The sequence below is a fragment of the Symphalangus syndactylus genome, chromosome X (assembly GCF_028878055.3).
Source record: "Symphalangus syndactylus isolate Jambi chromosome X, NHGRI_mSymSyn1-v2.1_pri, whole genome shotgun sequence".
Taxonomy (NCBI): Eukaryota; Metazoa; Chordata; class Mammalia; order Primates; family Hylobatidae; genus Symphalangus; species Symphalangus syndactylus.
Window position 1 is genome coordinate 138,185,325 of NC_072447.2, and position 17,910 is coordinate 138,203,234.

The 17,910-nt window shown below is 39.9% G+C and overlaps 1 protein-coding gene and 1 pseudogene across 1 annotated transcript; both read right to left on the reverse strand.

Annotated features, from left to right (window-relative positions):
• Positions 1 to 322: 322 nt before the first annotated feature.
• LOC129475414 (cancer/testis antigen 55-like) lies at positions 323 to 17,890 on the reverse strand. Its single transcript, XM_063634598.1, has 7 exons — positions 17,886 to 17,890; positions 15,333 to 15,573; positions 4,471 to 4,615; positions 1,929 to 2,041; positions 1,044 to 1,233; positions 663 to 763; positions 323 to 432 (listed from the first exon to the last, which is right to left on the reverse strand). Exons 1-6 carry the CDS (start codon positions 17,888 to 17,890, stop codon positions 690 to 692), a joined length of 768 nt encoding a protein of 255 aa, XP_063490668.1. The 3' UTR covers positions 323 to 432; positions 663 to 689.
• On the reverse strand, positions 4,057 to 4,152 carry LOC129476649 (uncharacterized; annotated as a pseudogene).
• Positions 17,891 to 17,910: the final 20 nt, after the last annotated feature.

Below are 17,910 nucleotides of genomic sequence, written 5' to 3' on the forward strand. Positions count from 1 at the left end.
CCAAAGATTATCATCTGGTTAACAGGATCGGTTGAGAGTTATCTATGTCTCAAAATGTAACACAACTGTGTTAATTTCCTAGGGAGGCCACAACACATTACTACAACTGTGTGGCTTTAAACAACAGAAATTTATTCTTCTGCAGTTCTGCAGGCTATGAGTCTGAAATCAAGGTTTCAGTGAGGTTGGTTCTTTCTGGCAAGCTCTGAGGGAGAGTTTATTCCAAGATTCTGTAGGTTGCCAGTAGTCATTGGTTGGCTTTCCTTCGATTGTAGATGCATCACTCCAATCTCTTCCTCCTTCATATCATGGCGCTCTTCTCCATCTGTCTGTGTGTCCAATACACCTCTTCTTATAAGGACACCACTCATTGGATTAAGAGTGTATGACTAATCCCAATCCTGTAGGACCTCTTCTAAGTGCTTGGTGATGCTTTAATGACAACAGGAAAAAAAAAAAAAAAAAAAGAAAAAAAAGCAGATCAAAAGACATCCTGCCATTGTGGAGTTTACATTCTAGCATGCGGAAGAAGGAACAAGGAAAACAACAAACATCGCAAGTTATGTGGGTGACAGAAGATGAAAGAGGCTATGGAACAATACAGATTGTACAGACATAAAGGGGGCTCAAAACTGAAGTCAAATTGTAACTTTAAATCGTGCCTTTAACATGCTGTCCCTGATGCCTTTTCAGTTAAATGCTTTGGCTCCGACGTTCCCTTTTGGGCCGTCCCAGGCCTCCGTCATCCTGGAATCCGCTGCTGCTAATGGGAAATATGGAATTCAAATTTAATGGCAGTGTTCATTTTAATTAAGAACTCCTTTCCTCCAGTGACTAGCGAGTCATTTTAGTGTGGTTTTCAATTGATAAGGCACTTCCCTAAGCTGGGTTCATGGTCCAATTGAACTAGCCAGTATCTCAATTAGATTTGCCACAAAAGTCATATGTGAAATACTATTTAGGCTTACTAAGCTAACCTTTTCAGTTAAACCAGCCCCTTTACTGCTCATAAAAGGAAAAGAATAAAAATGCTTTGTCATTACGATTTTTGCGCGCTGGGGTGATAGAAACCGCTCTCCAAATATAGCAGAACTGAATGCTCTCCACCATGACCACATTGACGATATCATCTAGTTGAGGTACGTATCCGTCAGGAAGTCTCACAGAATCCAAGGTGAAAAAGATAGTATAATCTATCACCCCATTTCTTCCATGTACGCTAGTAATGCAGACCTGTGAGTATAAATAATGGAAATGATTATGAAAAAGCTCAATAATCACTGTAACCAGCTTTGCACCTCCTCACCCTGGGTCCTGCATGAGTGCAGGTCACTTCGACGCAAATCATTGATTTCCAACCTGGCTGGCCCATTGCTAACACCAGGGGTGCTTTGTAAGAATACCCATGTCCACGCTCCACCTCAGAACAATTAAATCAGACTCTCTGGGAATGAGGCCTGGGTCTCTGATGAGAAATCCTGCTCTAAATGTTACCAAAATATGTCCATTACCCTCTGTTGCCTTGAATTGCCTGCGCATATTCAGGCTTTAATAACCAAATAATTCTTAGCATTTACTGGTAAGCTCAAGTCCCACAACACACTCCGTTCATTCTTTCCCTACAGTTCTCTGGCACAAAGATCGTTTTTCTTCCTCCTGTCCTTGGAAGATTCTAATAACATTTGAGTATCGAGTAAAATGCACAATTTAGAACTTAATCATGTGGTTGTTCCACATAATTTTCTAATTATTTCCTTTGGGAAGTCCTGCCTTTTCAATAAGAAAAGTGGCTCCTTTGTTGGCAAAGAATGTATTTCTTCATATTTTCTGGAATTCCCATTACACCCAACAGAATCCTGGGCATGAAAATTACCACCAAAGGAAGGGTTCGCAGAAACTTATGATGGGAGCAACAGGAAAGAAATTACCACTTCCGCATGAATGCAATGGGTGGGCTTCACAGAGCTTGCCTTGGAGTTTGGGAAGCCTGGTTCAGTGGAATATTCAACTTTTAACCACTCACCTTTATAAGGGACAAAATCTAAAACAGCCATGGAGAAATGTGAGTGTCATGATCTCTTAACTAGGTCAGGTTTAATTTCACATGTTATTTGATAGTGTACTACTTTATAGTGAGTTCTGCTAAATCTAAAGTCCATTTTGTGCATGTTTAAACAGACACACTGTAAATCTCTAAGTTCAAAAAGAAGTTTATAATCCTTAGGCATTGATTCTCCTCTACTGATTTAACAAATTTAAATGGAGCAAAGTGTGAACCGTGCATCACAGCCCATCTGAGGGAGCAGCACAGGATTTACTAAACAACTGTTTATGTTCACAACTCCTTAGTGAGAGGCAACCAAATGTGTAGTTAAGAGCACAGGTTTGAACCTGACCATGTGCGTTCGAGTCTTGACACTGCCACTCACTCAGTTTGCAACCTTAGCCAAGGTGCTTAACTTCTCTGTGCCTCGTTTTCTTCATCTATAAAATGAGAAGCACGATAAGTAGCCTTCATGATACACAGCTGCTGTGAGAATTAATTGATATGTGTGATACACACAAAATCATCGCTGGTGCATAGTAACCACCAAATAACTGTTGATTGGTAGTAGTGGTAGCAGTACCACTAGGAAATGTAGTTACTTTCCGAGTGAATCAATTTCCCCTGGTGTTGTGTTCCGCTGATGAACTCTTTTTTTTTTTGAGACGGAGTCTCGCTCTGTCGCCCAGGCTGGAGTGCAGTGGCGCGATCTCGGCTCACTGCAAGCTCCGCCTCCCGGGTTCATGCCATTCTCCTGCCTTAGCCTCCGGAGTAGCTGGGACTACAGGCGCCCACCACCGCGCCCGGCTAATTTTTTCTATTTTTAGTAGAGATGGGGTTTCACCGTGGTCTCGATCTCCTGACCTCGTGATCCACGCGCCTCGGCCTCCCAAAGTGCTGGGATTACAGGCGTGAGCCACCGCGCCAGGCCTGATGAACTCTTAAGTATGTGCCTTACAGGTTACAGTTAAGACCACTGAGTTTCAAACAGAAGTTTACAGTAAGTTAAAAGTGAGTCACAGGATAACAAAGGTACATGAAAGAATGTGGAGCAAATGGAAATCCCAACTGCAACTGAGACAGTAAATTGCCACAATGACTCCAGAAAACTAGCAATATCAACAAAGTGAAACATTTCTTCACCTTAGGACCCAGCATTGTAGAATGATACAAGACACAGTGTTAGACTTCTTCTCTCTTTCTCTCTCTGTCTCTGTCTCTGTTAATTTACATACATTTCTTTTGTGTGGGTTTACTGAATATCTATGGGCCAATAACTCCAAAATGTATATGCCTCCAGCTCTAACCAACCTCAGGGTCAATTATCCATATGCTTACACCAATCTAACGTGTGTAAAGCTGAGTTGTTGGTATTCTCCGTATTCACAAACTTTTGTTTGCCTCAGTCGTCTACATCACAAACTGGCAACTCCACCCTCACCACTGCTCAAACCAAAAACTTTGGAGGTACCTTGGACTCATCTTTCCTCCACATCAAAGATCTAGTCCGTTACCTCCTGGGTTCTTCTCTAACTTCAAAATATATCCAGAGTCAACTCAATCCTCAGGTCCTCCACTTCTCCACTTTCACTCACATCTCCATCATCTCTCACCAGGAATATTACAACGTTTTCCTGACTGATTTCCTGACTCCACCCTTCCCCTGATAGTCTCTTCTCGACAAAGCAGACAGAGTCAACATCTTAAAACAAAATTCAGGTCAGAGTCCTGCTTTTGCACCCAAGAAAACAAACTAGCAAGTTGCCTGGGGAAGCGGAGCTAATCTCCCCTTTTTTACCCAAGCTATATGGCAGCTGCAATAGACAAAAATAACACAAAAAAGTGTATCTTTGGGGATAAGCTAAATATTAGATCACATCTGCTGATTACAAAGAGAATTCAACAACACACACACACACACACACACACACACACACACAGAGCCAAAAGGCGCTATCTCCAATCCTACATGTGAAGCATTTGAAGTGTATTATTTTAAAATTAGGTACAGATCTTTTAAAATTAGGTACAGATCTCTAATAACCAACTACAGACAAGAAACTTCTCTAGTAACCAACTACAGAAATGATCCCTGCAAGTATAGTCTTTGAAGGGTATTAAAAATAGTGTCTCTGTGTACTTGTAGGATTGTTTTCTTCATTAGAAATTAAATTCTTATGTGAATGAAAAATATATCCAGGCATTACTGAGGGCATTGAACAAATGAACACACAATAGACGACAGCAGACATTTTATAATACTGTCTATTTGCCCCTATATTGTACATATTTTCAACTGGAAAGGTCTACCTCTAACATTGAAGAGCCATTGACTGAAGCCACATACACTGTAAGAGTTGTTCTAGGATTAAAATCCTCTCAAAAAATTAAGAATTACATCATATATCTCAAAATGTAAATCGTACCTTCAGAAACAATGTCTATGGAGAAATAAATGCTGTTACTAATATAAATAATGTCTTCACATATAGAAGTAACATATGCAATTAAAACTCTGGTTCCTGAGTATGAGGGTCCAGCACCATAAAGATGGTGAGGCACAACATCCACCTGTAAGATTTAGGAAAGAGTTACTTCAAAAACAATATAAATTTAAACATGGAACTTACATGATTAAAACACTTGTATTCGAAAATATTTTCAACATCCATCCTAAACACTGGAGAATGTAGTTCACTTAGTAAATGGACCATTGACTTGAGATGACGGTAAAAGTCATGTGCGTGCTTCAAGAATTGTGAAATATATCCCAAAACATTAATTGCATACCCAAATTTAATGTCCTTGTACCATTAGATTCTAAGATTAAAAAAATACCTTCCTTCGCCTGCAGAAATTCACAGTGAAATGACGGTAAAGTGGAAAGATATGTAGTCATAAGCAGATTGTGATAAAAGATATAAAACTAGTTCAAAGATGGTTTCTGTGAATTATCTAGATGGAGAACATTTCAGACAGAGAGAAAATAGGAGCATTGCTTGGGGGAAGTCAGACTAGTGCTGGGTTGTGAAAGAAGATAGAGGTGTAACCTTGTAAACAGGGGTAGAGGAGCAGGGAGACAGAGAGGAAATACAACAGAATTTAGAAGCCTAGGGAGCAAAGCCCTGACATCCGAGATCCAGGCCTAGGAGAGAGAAGCACGAGATAAAGTTGGAACAATAACCTCAATTGGGGGAGGTTCGAAAAACCAAGTCAAATTAGGGATTTGCTTTATCTACAATAGAGAGGCATACAAACCTTTTTCCTCATTGGAAGTGTAATACTCCTTCTTTAATAATCCTTAAAACTTACAAAAATAATGCAAGTTCATTGTACTAAAAGTAGGGAAAAAACAGATAAGCAGACAGCAAAAGGCAGTTACCCCATAATCCATATTCCATTACTAAGAGATCACCAGGGACTACATTTTGGCAGTAACGTTCATTCTTATGTTTTTGTCTGTGATATATATATATAGATATATATATATACATACACACACATATATGCCTGTTCCAAAAGTTAATTAGCATTGTATTTAGTATTAAAATATCACATTAAATGAACACAAAGGTTTTTAAATAACAAGAGAGGACGGAAAGAGTCATAGGGAATCCCAATTAATGGATGTGCAGTAATTTACTAACCCAATTTCACATAATTAGACATTTCACTTGTGTCATAGCATTTGGACTACTTGCCTGACTTAACTATAGGATAAACTCCTAGAGTTGGAATTTGCTGATCAGAGACTTCTAATGGAAACTTGAGCCACTGAGTTGTAAATAATTTTTCATGGTTTTAAAAATAGCCTAGCTTGCTGCTATTCCCATTTCTTAACTGGTGTCTTTCCAGCTGTCAATACCAATCTGATGTTTATTTTCCCCTCACTGTCATGAAGGAATGAGGCACCAGTCTCCCGTCCACGTATCTATCACCACTTCCGTCAGTATCCCAGTGGATGATCCACAGCACCCTTGGACCTCTCTGATCCTTGACTCCATGCCAACTCACAGACATACTGCAGACTAAAGCTTTTCCCATGTCTCATGGCTCCCAACTCTGTTTCTTATGCCTTGCAAATACCACCAACACAATAGCAGGTACAGACAGATTCAAATGTTTCCAATAATGTGTTGTATGACAGAAGTGGCATTTCAACAAAATGGGGGCAAAGTGGATTATCCAATTAATTTTCAGGGCAACTAAATAGCCAGTAGTGAAACAAGACACCCATCCTTCTCTCAGTCGTACACACGGAAAGCAAACCCAGGCTGACTGTATCTTTAGATGTAAATAAATGAAAGACTTTCATTTTTTTATTTTTTATTTTTTTTGAGACGGAGTCTTGCTCTGTCACCCAGGCTGGAGTGCAGTGGCGCGATCTCGGCTCACTGCAAGCTCCGCCTCAGGGGTTCACGCCATTCTCCTGCCTCAGCCTCTCCGAGTAGCTGGGACTACAGGCGCCCGCCACCACGCCCGGCTAATTTTTTTTTTGTATTTTTAGTAGAGACGGGGTTTCACCGTGGTCTCGATCTCCTGACCTCGGGATCCGCCCGCCTCGGCCTCCCAAAGTGCTGGGATTACAAGCGTGAGCCACCGCGCCCGGCCCTTGAAAGACTTTCAGAAGAAAAGCTAAGTGAATACTAGTGTAAATTGTGTGTTAGAATTAGCCTAAGGATACTTTCTGAACCCAGAAGCCACATGGACAAGATGGACATATTTATAGTATGTAAAAATTAAACAGATAGAGGAGGAGGGGAGCAAGATGGAGAAATGGGGCTCTCCAGTGATTGTCCTCCTGCAGAAACATCAATGTGAAAAACTATCCTTGTATGAAAATACCTTCACTTGACAGAAGGAAACCAGGTGAGAGACCATGGTACCCAGTTATAGCATGAAAAAGAAAAGATGCATTGAAGAGGATAGTAAAGACAGTTTTACGTTACCCACATCACCCCTTCCCCGACATTCAACAACACAGCATAGAGAGAGATACTATCCACCTGGAGGAGAGAGAGAGTAGCAAGCATAGGACATTGCCTGGGAACCTAATATCAGGCCTATCACACATATACGCCATCACTTGACAGACGCCCATGGCCCCTGACTCCAAAATGGTACTTGTGGACAGAGTCTCTAGACTCATCCTGGCACCCGAGAGGAAGCCGCAGCCATAGCAAAACAAACTCAATATCTGGCCCAAATCTCTGCTGAGTTATTCCAGTGGCCTTATGCTCAGAATAATCTACAGCAACAGTGAGTCCTCAGTGAATGAGTGGAGCCTTGGATGCCAGTCTCGCAAGGCACCAGCCTCAATAGCTAAGGGATTGCATGCCATTGCAGCATCTGTCGCTGTGTCCCTGGGATTAGGAAGCCCCCTAGTGCTTCAAGAACTGTAGTATTCACAAGCATAAGGACCAAAAGAGACCTATATAGAGTTTCCGGACAGGCTTAGTGCCAAAAGATGTCCCCCAAAAGCTAGACTGTAAAGACTAAAATGAATACCTACTTCATCAATACCCAGATATAAACACATGATCACAAAGATCAAGAACAATAAGGAAAACATGACATCACCAAACTGACAAAACAAGGTGCCAGTAATTGACCCTAGAGAGATAGGAATGTATGAGTTGTTTAATAAATAATTCAAAATATCTATTTTCAGCATGCTCTGTGAACCTTGAAAACAATTACAGAGAAATGATTCATAATTTAACAGAGTAATTTGAGAGAAAGATTGAAGGAATTTAAAAACCCAAACAAATCCTGAAATCAAAAAACACAGTGAAGGAAGTACACAATGGAGAACATCCAGAGGACAACTGATCGAGCCAAAGAAAGAATCTGTAAACTTGGAGGCAGCTTCATTGAAAACATACAGAGGAGAGAAAAGAAAAAGTAAGGACACGAAATGAAAATAAAAACTTACTGAATTTCTGGGACAATTATCAGCAGAGCAATAGTATGAATCTCTCACATTCAAGAGGGAGGAGAGATTGAAAAAGTGGTAGAAAGATTATTTAAAAAATAATAATGGAGAGCCAACCAAACCCACAGAAAGTTACAAACATCTAGGTACTGGACGACCAAAGTTCTGCATTCAGATACAATCCAAATAAGATTACCCCATGACATATTAAAATCAAACTGTCAAAGTTGAAAGAGAATGAGAGGATCCTGAAAACAGCAAGAGGAAAGAAGCGAATCGTATACAAGGCACTTCCAATATGCCTACAAGAAGACTTCTCAGCAGAAGCATAATAGGCCAGTAGAGAGTAGTAGAGTATATTTAAGGAACTCAAGGAAAAAAAATCTCTAACCAAGAATAATGTACCCAGAAGTGACGGGGAGATAAAGACTTTTACAGAGAAATCACAGCTGAGAAACTTCCTCACCACCACAACTGTCTTATAAGAAATGCTAGGGAGAGTTCTTCCAACTGACGTAAGGGACGCTAATGAGTAACGCAAAAACATCTGAAGGTATAAAACTAACCAGTAAATGTAACTACACAAATTCAGAATACTCTAATAAGGTAATGGTGGTTTCCAGATCACTTATATCTTTCATGTAACGGATAGAGAACTGAACTAGTAAAAATAAAATAATTGCAATGATTTGTTAAAGGATATAAAAGGTAAAAAGTTGTAAAGTGTAAAATAGAGAACTCAAAATCCGGGGGTGGAATTAAATGGTACAGTGTTTGTATTTTGTGATCAAAGTTATGTTATCAATAAAATAAACTGCTGTGATTATGTTTTTGTAAGCCTCATGCTTACCACAAAGAAAAACTCCTGTAATAGACACATTAAAACAAATAAAGAAAACAAAACATACTAATAGAGGAAAATCTCTTATCCATCAAGGAAAACAGTAAAAGAGGAAGAAAGGAATAAATTACCTACAAAATAGATAGAAAAATGTTATCTAAATGACAACAGTAAATCCTTACTTATCAATAATTAACTTGATAGAAATGGATGAGATTCTTCAACTAAAATACAAAGAGTAGCTGAATGGATTTAAACAACAACAACAACCAAACCTATGAGAGACCCACTTCTCCTTTAAGGACATTCGTAAACTGAAAGTGAAGACATGAAAAAAGATATTCTTCCATGTAAAGGAAAACCAAAAGAGAACAGGAGCAGCTAAACTGATTTCAAATAAAATAGGGTTTAAATCACAAACTGTAAAAAGAGACCAAGAAGGTCATTATATAATGGTGAAGGGGTCAATTCATGAAGAGGATATAATGATTTCCAAAAATATGCACCCAACATAGCAGCACCTAAATATATGAAGCCAATATCAAGGTCTAAATGGTGAGATAGACTGCAACGCAATAATATCAGGGGACTTCAACACCCAACTTGCAGCAATGAGCAGATTGTCCTGACAGAACATTGACCCCCAAGAAAGTCGGATTTATCTGCACTCCAGACCAAATGGACCTAACAGTCATTACAGAACATTCCGTCCAAATACTGCAAAACACGTATTCTTTCCAACTGCATGTGGAACATACTGGAGGATAGATTATGGGGAAGGTCATTGTAGGGTCCAGCTCCACAGGGTCAGTGGGTCTCTCCCCGTGTGCGGAGACAACAGAGTGTAGAAATAAAGACACAAGACAAAGAGATAAATGAAAAGGCAGCTGGGCCCGGGGGACCACTAACACCAAGTCACTGAGAACGGTAGTGGCCCCAAATGCCAGGCTGCACTGATATTTATTGGATACAAGACAAAGGGGCAGGATAGGAGAGTGAGCCATCTCCAATCATAGGTAAGGCCACGTGGGTCACGTGTCCACTGGACAGGGGGCCCTTCCCTGCCTGGCAGCCGAGGCAGAGAGAGAGAGAGGAGACAAAGAAACAACTTACACCATTATTTCTGCTTATTAGAGACTTTTAGTACTTTCACTAATTTTGCTACTGCTATCTAGAAGGCAGAGCCAGGTGTACAGGATGGAACATGAAGGCAGACTAGGAGTGTGACCACTGAAGCACAGCATCACAGGGAGACGGTGAGGCCTCCGGATAACTGCAGGCGAGCCCGACTAATGTCAGGCCCTCCACAAGAGGTGGAGGAGTAGAGTCTTCTCTAAACTCCCCGGGGGAAAGGGAGACTCCCTTTCCGGGTCCGCTAAGTAGCCGGTGTTTTTCCTTGACGCGGAGGCTACCACTAGACCACGGTCTGCCTGCAAACGGGCGTCTTCCCAGATGCTGGCGTTATCGCTAGACCAAGGAGCCCTCTTGTGGCCCTGTCTGGGCAAAACAGAAGGCTCGCACTCTCGTCTTCTGGTCACTCCTCACTATATCCCCTCAGCTCCTATCTCTGTATGGCCTGGTTTTTCCTAGGTTATGGTTATAGAGCGAGGATTATTATAATATTGGAATAAAGAGTAATTGCTATAAACTAATGATTAATGATACTCATATATAATCATATCTAAGATCTATATCTGTCATAACTATTCTTGTTTTATATTTTATTATACTAGAACAGCTCGTGTCCTCGGTCTCTTGCCTCGGCACCTGGGTGGCTTGCCGCCCACAGGTCATAAAAAAGGTCTTAGGAAATTAAAGGAGTTTGAAACAATATCAAATCACTTCTCTAACCAAAATGGTAAAATACTAGAAGTGAATAAAACTGGGAACTTTGGAAACTTTAGAAGTGGATGGAAATTAAACAACATGCTCCTAAATAACTAATGGGTCAATGAGGAAATTAAAAGCGAAGTGTAAACATTTCTTGAGATAAAGGAAACTGAAGGCACAGCATACAAAAACCCATGAAATACAGCAAAAGCAATTCTAAAAGTGAAGTTTACATCAATAAAGCCTACCTCAAAAGAAAAGATACATCTCAAATAAACAACCTTACACTCCACCTTGAATAACTAGAAAAAAAAGAAAAAAATGCAGTCCAAAGTAGGAGGACAGAAATCATAAAGGTAAGAGCAGAAATAAATCAAATAGGCATGAGAAGAACAATACAAATATCAATGAAACAATCAGCTGGTTTCTTGAAGAGGTAAACCAAATCAACAAAATTTCAGCTAGACTAAAGGAAAAAAGGGAGACTATTCAAATAAATAAAATCAAAGATGAAAAAGGAGATAGTACAACTGACATCACCAAAATAAAACGGATCATAAAGACTATTGTGAACAATCATCTGCCTACAAATAGGACAAGCTAGAAGAAATGGATACATTCTTGGACACATACAGCCTACCGAGATGTAATAGTGAAGAAATGGAAAATCTGTTCAGACAATTAACAAGTAAGGAAAGTGATTCAGTAATAAAAAATCTCCCATCAATGAAAAGTCTAAGACAGAATGGCTTCCCTTCCTAATACTATCAAAATTTCTATATAAAGAGGAAGAATTAATAGCTATACTTTTAAAACTATTTCAAAAAAACAGACAAGAAAGGAACACATCCAAATGCATTCTATCACATCATATTACCCTGCTAGAAAACCCAGACAAAGAAACACAAAGAAGAGAAAACTGAAAAAACGACGTGCCAAAATTCCTGATGAACACAGTTGCAAAAATCTTTAAGAAAGTATTAGTGGCCGGGCGTGGTGGCTCACGCTTATAATCCCAGCACTTTGGGAGGCCGAGGCGGGCGGATCACGAGGTCAGGAGATCGAGACCACGGTGAAACCCCGTCTCTACTAAAAATACAAAAAATTAGCCGGGCGTGGTGGCGGGCGCCTGTAGTCCCAGCTACTCGGAGAGGCTGAGGCAGGAGAATGGCATGAACCCGGGAGGCGGAGCTTGCAGTGAGCCGAGATTGCGTCACTGCACTCCAGCCTGGGCGACAGAGCGAGACTCTGTCTCAAAAGAAAAAAAGAAAGTATTAGTAAACCAAATTCAACAGTACATTAAAAACATCATTCACCATGATCTAGAGGGATTCATCTCTGGGATGTAAGGAAGTTTCAACATACACAAATCAATAACTGTGACATATGGCTGAACAGAATGAAGCACAAAAGCCATAGGATCATTCCAATTTAAGCAGTAAAAGCATTTAACCAAATTCCACATCCCTATGTGATAAAAGCTCCACAAATTAGGTATAGGAGGAGTGCACCCCAACACAATAAAGGTCGTATATGATAAACCCACAGGTAATGTCATACTGAATGGGGAAATGTTGTAGGCTTTTCCTGTAAGACCTAGAACAAGACAGAAAGCCCACTTTTGCCCATTCTATCACACATAGTCCTGGAAGTACTAGCCAGAGAAATTAGACAAGAAGAAACAAAAGGCATCTAAATTCAAAAGGAAGAATTTAGATTGGCCCTGTTTGCAGACTGGAAGTTCTTACATATAAATAACCCTGAAGACACCACTGAAGAGCTACTAGGTCTAATAAACAAATTCAGGAAAGTGGCATGAGACACAACCAACATACAAAAATCAGTAGTATCTCTATACACCAGTAGGGAACTATCTGAAAAAGATATCAAGAAACAATCCCATTTACAACACCTTCAAAAAATTAAAATAGGAATAAATTTAACCAAGAAGGTGAAGGATTGCAACACTGAAAACAATAAACCATTGACAAAGGAAATTGAATGAGGCAGGAATGAATGGAAATATATCATGTGTTCATGGACAGGAAGAATAAATATTGTTAAAGTGTCCATAACCTAAAGCAATCTACAGATCCAATACAATTGCTATAAAAATACCAATGACATTCTTCTTGGAAATAGATGAAACACTACTAAAATTTGTATGGAACCATGAAAGATTCCAGATAGCTGAAGCAGTCTGGAATACAAAGAACAAAGCTGGAGGCATCACACTACTTGATGTCAAAACATATGACAAAGCTACAGTAAGCATAACAGCTTGGTACCAGTATAAAAGCAGATACTTCAACCAATGGAGCAGAATACGCAGATCGGACTGAAATCAGTGCTTTTACAGTCAACTGATTTTCGACAAAAGGCCCAAGAACACACAATGTTGAGAAAGTACAGCCTCTTCAATAAATGATGTTGAAAATAACTGGATATTCATCTGAGAAAAATGAATTTCCACCCTTATCTCTCAGCATGTACGTAAATCAACTCAAAATGATTTAAAGCTTTAAAAGGAAGACCCAAAGCTATGAAACTACTAGAAGGAGACATAGGGAGAAAAGCTCCATGACATTGTTCTGGGCAACAATTTTTAAAAATAGGACCTCCAAAGTAATGAGAACAAAAGGAAAAACACACAAATGGGATTACATCGAACTAAAAAGATTGTGCCACAAAGGAAATGATCAAAGAGTGGAGAGAAAATCTGTAGGATAGGAAAAACATTGACAATCTATACATCTAGTAAGGGGTCAGTTTACAAAATGTATGAGTAACTCCAACTCAATAGCAAGAAAAAAAAATCCCATTAAAAATGAGCAAAAGACCTGAATAGACATTTCTCAAAATGAGACATACAAATGGACAATGAGCATAAAAAAATCCTCACCTTCTCTAATCATCAGGGCAATGCAAATCAAAACCACAGAGATACTGCCTGACACGTTAAAATGGCTAACATTAAAAAGACAAGAGATAACAAGTGGTGGCAAGGATGTGGAGAAATTGGAACCTTTATGCACGGTTGGTGGGATGTAAATTGTTACAGCCATTATGGAACACAGTATGGAGGGTCGCCAAAATTTTAACAACGGAACTATCACATGAATCCATGAATCCCTCTACTGAGAATTTATCCAAAGAGAGTGTCATCAGTGTGTCAAAGAGACGTCAGCACTTCCATGTTTATTGCAGCCCTATTCACAATAGCCAAGAAACAAAAGCAATCTAAGTGTCCATCTATGGATGAGTGGATAAAGGAAATGTGGTATAAATACACAATGGAATACTATTACATAAAATAGAACAAAATCTTGCCATTTGGGATAACATGGATGAACCTGAAGAACGATATGTAAGTGAAATAAGCCTGTCACACAAATATAAATAACTGCATGGTCTCATTCACTTGCAGAATATAAAAATTTGACCTCATAGCAGTGTAGAGTAGAATGGTGGTTGCCAGATGCTTGGGTTGTTAGGGTGGATGGAGGAATGAGGAGATGTTGGTGAAAGGACATATCATTACAGTTATATAGAAGGAACCTTTTTTAACTGTCCAGAATGGGCAAATACATACAAACAGAAAATGGATAAGTGATTTCCTGGGGCTTGATGTTGTAGGGGGAGGGGACAGTTGGGGAATCAGGGAGAAAGGGGAAGACTATGAATGGTTATGGAGCTTCCTTTTACAGTGATGAAAATGTTCTAAAGTTGTTTGTGGTGATGGTTGCCTAACTCTGTGAACAATCTAAAAACTATTGGATTGTACCCTGTAGATGGGTGAATCGCATGGTGAATCACGTTACTTATATCTCAATAAGGCTGTAAAAGAATGAAAGACATAAAGCAAAGAAAAAAGATGGTATCAGAGGAAATACTACAAGGACGTAATATACAAACTTTCCTATTACAAATCTAATTTTCCTACCATAGAGATAGCTGTAAATTTTCCTAATGTATAAGTAGATCTAAGAAAGGAAACTTGCTGTAATCTCATTAAGATCCTTAATAATTCCAAATGACCAATGAGACTGCTTTCCTCTTCTCATATTTGCAAAGATTTCAGATCGAGAATATTGTTGTCCTTGCCTATATGGGCAGAGAGGCAGTCTCACCACCTATTGCTGAGAGAATCAATTAGTACAGTAGAGCTAAAGAATAATTTCATAGTAGCCACTGAATGGGTAAACATCTGGACTCAGGTGATGTTCTCAGGACTCTAGAAATCTGCCAAATGTTATTGAACTGTATCCTTAAGAGAGTTCTGTGGTTTGTAAACTATACGTCTATGAAGCTCTTTTTAAAATGTTTACAAGGCACATGGTTTGACATAGCAATTCTACTGCTATGAATGCACACTATAGAAAACGCTTTTTTACCTGATAAAGGAAGTTGCAGGATTATCTAGAGTCCAATAATTAATATTGTTATCCATATTGTTTAAAGATTAGAAGAATAGATAAGTAATTTTTATTTTTTTAAAGCAGAAATCACTACAAATATTACAACAGAAGAACCTACAGCTTCAGAGGAGTGGGGCTTCAAATTGCAGTCTACATCCACTCTATGGATCACAGTAGAGATGTTGGATTAATACAAGAATAGAAAGATGCAGAAAGAAAGCCCACTGGGATAAGACACAATTCCCAAACTCATGTACATCTCACCTTGATTGCTCTCAATCCATAAAGTGTTTTATCTTCTTTCACAACCACATTAACTTTTTGTCCAACTTTTAGAGGCACGTTGCCAGTCACAACATCACTACTGAAGTAGATCGACTCATCAATCATGCCATAATCACCACAGAAATGTGCTTTTCCCACGTGGGAGAGAATTGGCTTGAATATACAGGGACCTGTCACCACGAGTTTCTGGGGCTCCAGTGTTCTGCCATGGAGCTTCCAACTGGCACACCGTGAAAGTGTTGCAGATGTGCTGATATCAGATGCTTCTCAGCTCATTTAGGGATACATGCAATGAAGAAAATAAAATAAGATAATGATCTTTAGCTGGATCTGGCAAACTATGACCCTTCTGCCAATTCTGGCCTGATGCCTGCAATGATTCTCAAAACATAAAGTTCTATTTAGGTAACTGGAGCCTAATCAGGGACCGATAGATTGTACCTAGTGTTCTTCTCATCATGATTATGCATACTGTTAATCAAAAAGGCACCTTGAAGTCTCTCATCATGATTGTGGTTTCATCCTCTAACCACCTGTAGCTTTTAGAGGTTCTGGTTCGTCATTTCACTCCTCTTGTGAGATGCATAAAACTTTAATTATACATCTACCACGGGGATATGTTCTATGAATGTAAACAACTCCTCTTTGTTATGCTTAGTGTGTAGTTCTCTGTTTTGTCAAAATTTCATATTCTACTTAATCAGCCCTATTTACAAGGATCCCTGTTCCCTTGGTGTTGGAGAATACAGTGTTTCAAATTGAAACTCTTATATCTATTGGCAAACCTGAGGTTGCACGTACACCTCCATTACCAGCCCAGGAATATGGAGTTTATTCTATGTTTTCCTCTTTCCACCTTTCCACATGTATTGTTTCCTTCTCAGCTTTGGAGAAACCAACCTTCCATTATCCTTCGTGTATTTACTTCTTTGCACAATCCTGCCGTATATGCTCTCCTACTGTGGACAGCCTTCCATCTGTTCTCTAACTCCCTCTTCTCATGGACCCTGGCTTACAGGAGGCCTCCTTGGAACCATTTTTGGCAGGCTCCATGCCTACCTTCCTAAACTTGGGTGCCCTGCTCTACAGGGAAGGGAGGGCTAGAAAAAAGGCTCTCTGTTGCCTGTGGAACGCCTCACAGAACTGACTTTTAGTCACCACTTCATTGTAATAGTCACCCAGGACAGCCTGGGTTAAGTGCTTCATGAGATTCTTTCCATAGCTGCTGCCCTGGCCAGAAGAGTAAAGTCTTGGGCTTGGTTAAGGCCTATCGGTCTAAACATCCACAACTGAGGACTCAGATGAGTTAGCACTTGTGTTCGTCTCATAAGAGGGGGAAGGGAGTGCACCCTGCTGGGGCAACCTCATCCTACAGCAATTTCATTTCCTCAGAGCATTGCCCCAGTTAACCCTAAATATGTGGATTAGAAACTTCATTCACTAATCCTCTGTATAGTTGAAGGGCTACTGTATATACAAAGGGTGAAAAGCATATTATTTTTGAAGTTCCATTGAAAGGAAACAAAAAGTGGCCGAGCACGTTGGCTCACGCCTGTAATCTCAGCACTTTCGGAGGCTGAGGTGGGCAGATCACCTGAGGTCAAGTGTTTGAGACCAGCCTGGCCAAAGTGGTGAAACTTCGTCTAAAAAATACACACACACACAAATTAGCTTGGCGTGGTTGCATGCACCTTAGTCCCAGCTACTCGGGAAGGCTGAGGCAGAAGAATCTCTTGAACCCAGGAGGCGGAGGTCGCAGTGAGCCAAGAACGTGCCACTGCACTCCAGCCTGGGCAACAAAGGGAGACTCCATATCAAAAAAAAAAGAAAGAAAGAAAGAAAAGGAAACAAAAGGTACAAGTTATTCTGACAGCATAAAGAACATCCCTCACAGTGGCTGGGGGACTGAAAATCTGTGTTCCCCTAAAATTTCTTTGTTGAAGCCATAATTCCCAATGTAATCATATATGGAGGTGGGGCCTTTGGGAGACTATTAGGCTTAGATGGGGTCATGAGACTAGAGTCCCATAATGGGATTTGTATCCTTAGAAGTAGAGGAACAGAAGCCAGCATTTGCTCCCACTCCTCCATGGAAGGAAATAGCCAGAAGGTGACCATCTTCAAGCCAGAAAGAGGGCCCTCACCAGGAACTGTATCAGTCAGCACTTTATTCTTGGACCTTCTAGCCTCCAAAACTGTGTGATATAAATGTCTGTGGTATTGTGTTATAGCAGACCAAGCTAAGACAACAGAGAGCTGACACTGACATTCTGTGACAAATAGAAGCCATCCATACACTCATTGAGTTTTGAAAAACAAAGATATGGATTGGGAAAACTCCTATCCCATGAGGATCCCAAACTTCCCATGGATGGAAATTTTCTCCATCTATTAAATAATAATGAATAACATACTTATTGATACATGTCATCTAAAGCCTTGTTGCTCTATTCTTATAGAAATGTTTGTCTAAACACTAGTCCAACACTTATTTCCAGTGTAGCTTTTGTAATGGAAGCAGAAACATTTTACTCCATGGTGCAATTCATGTACATAA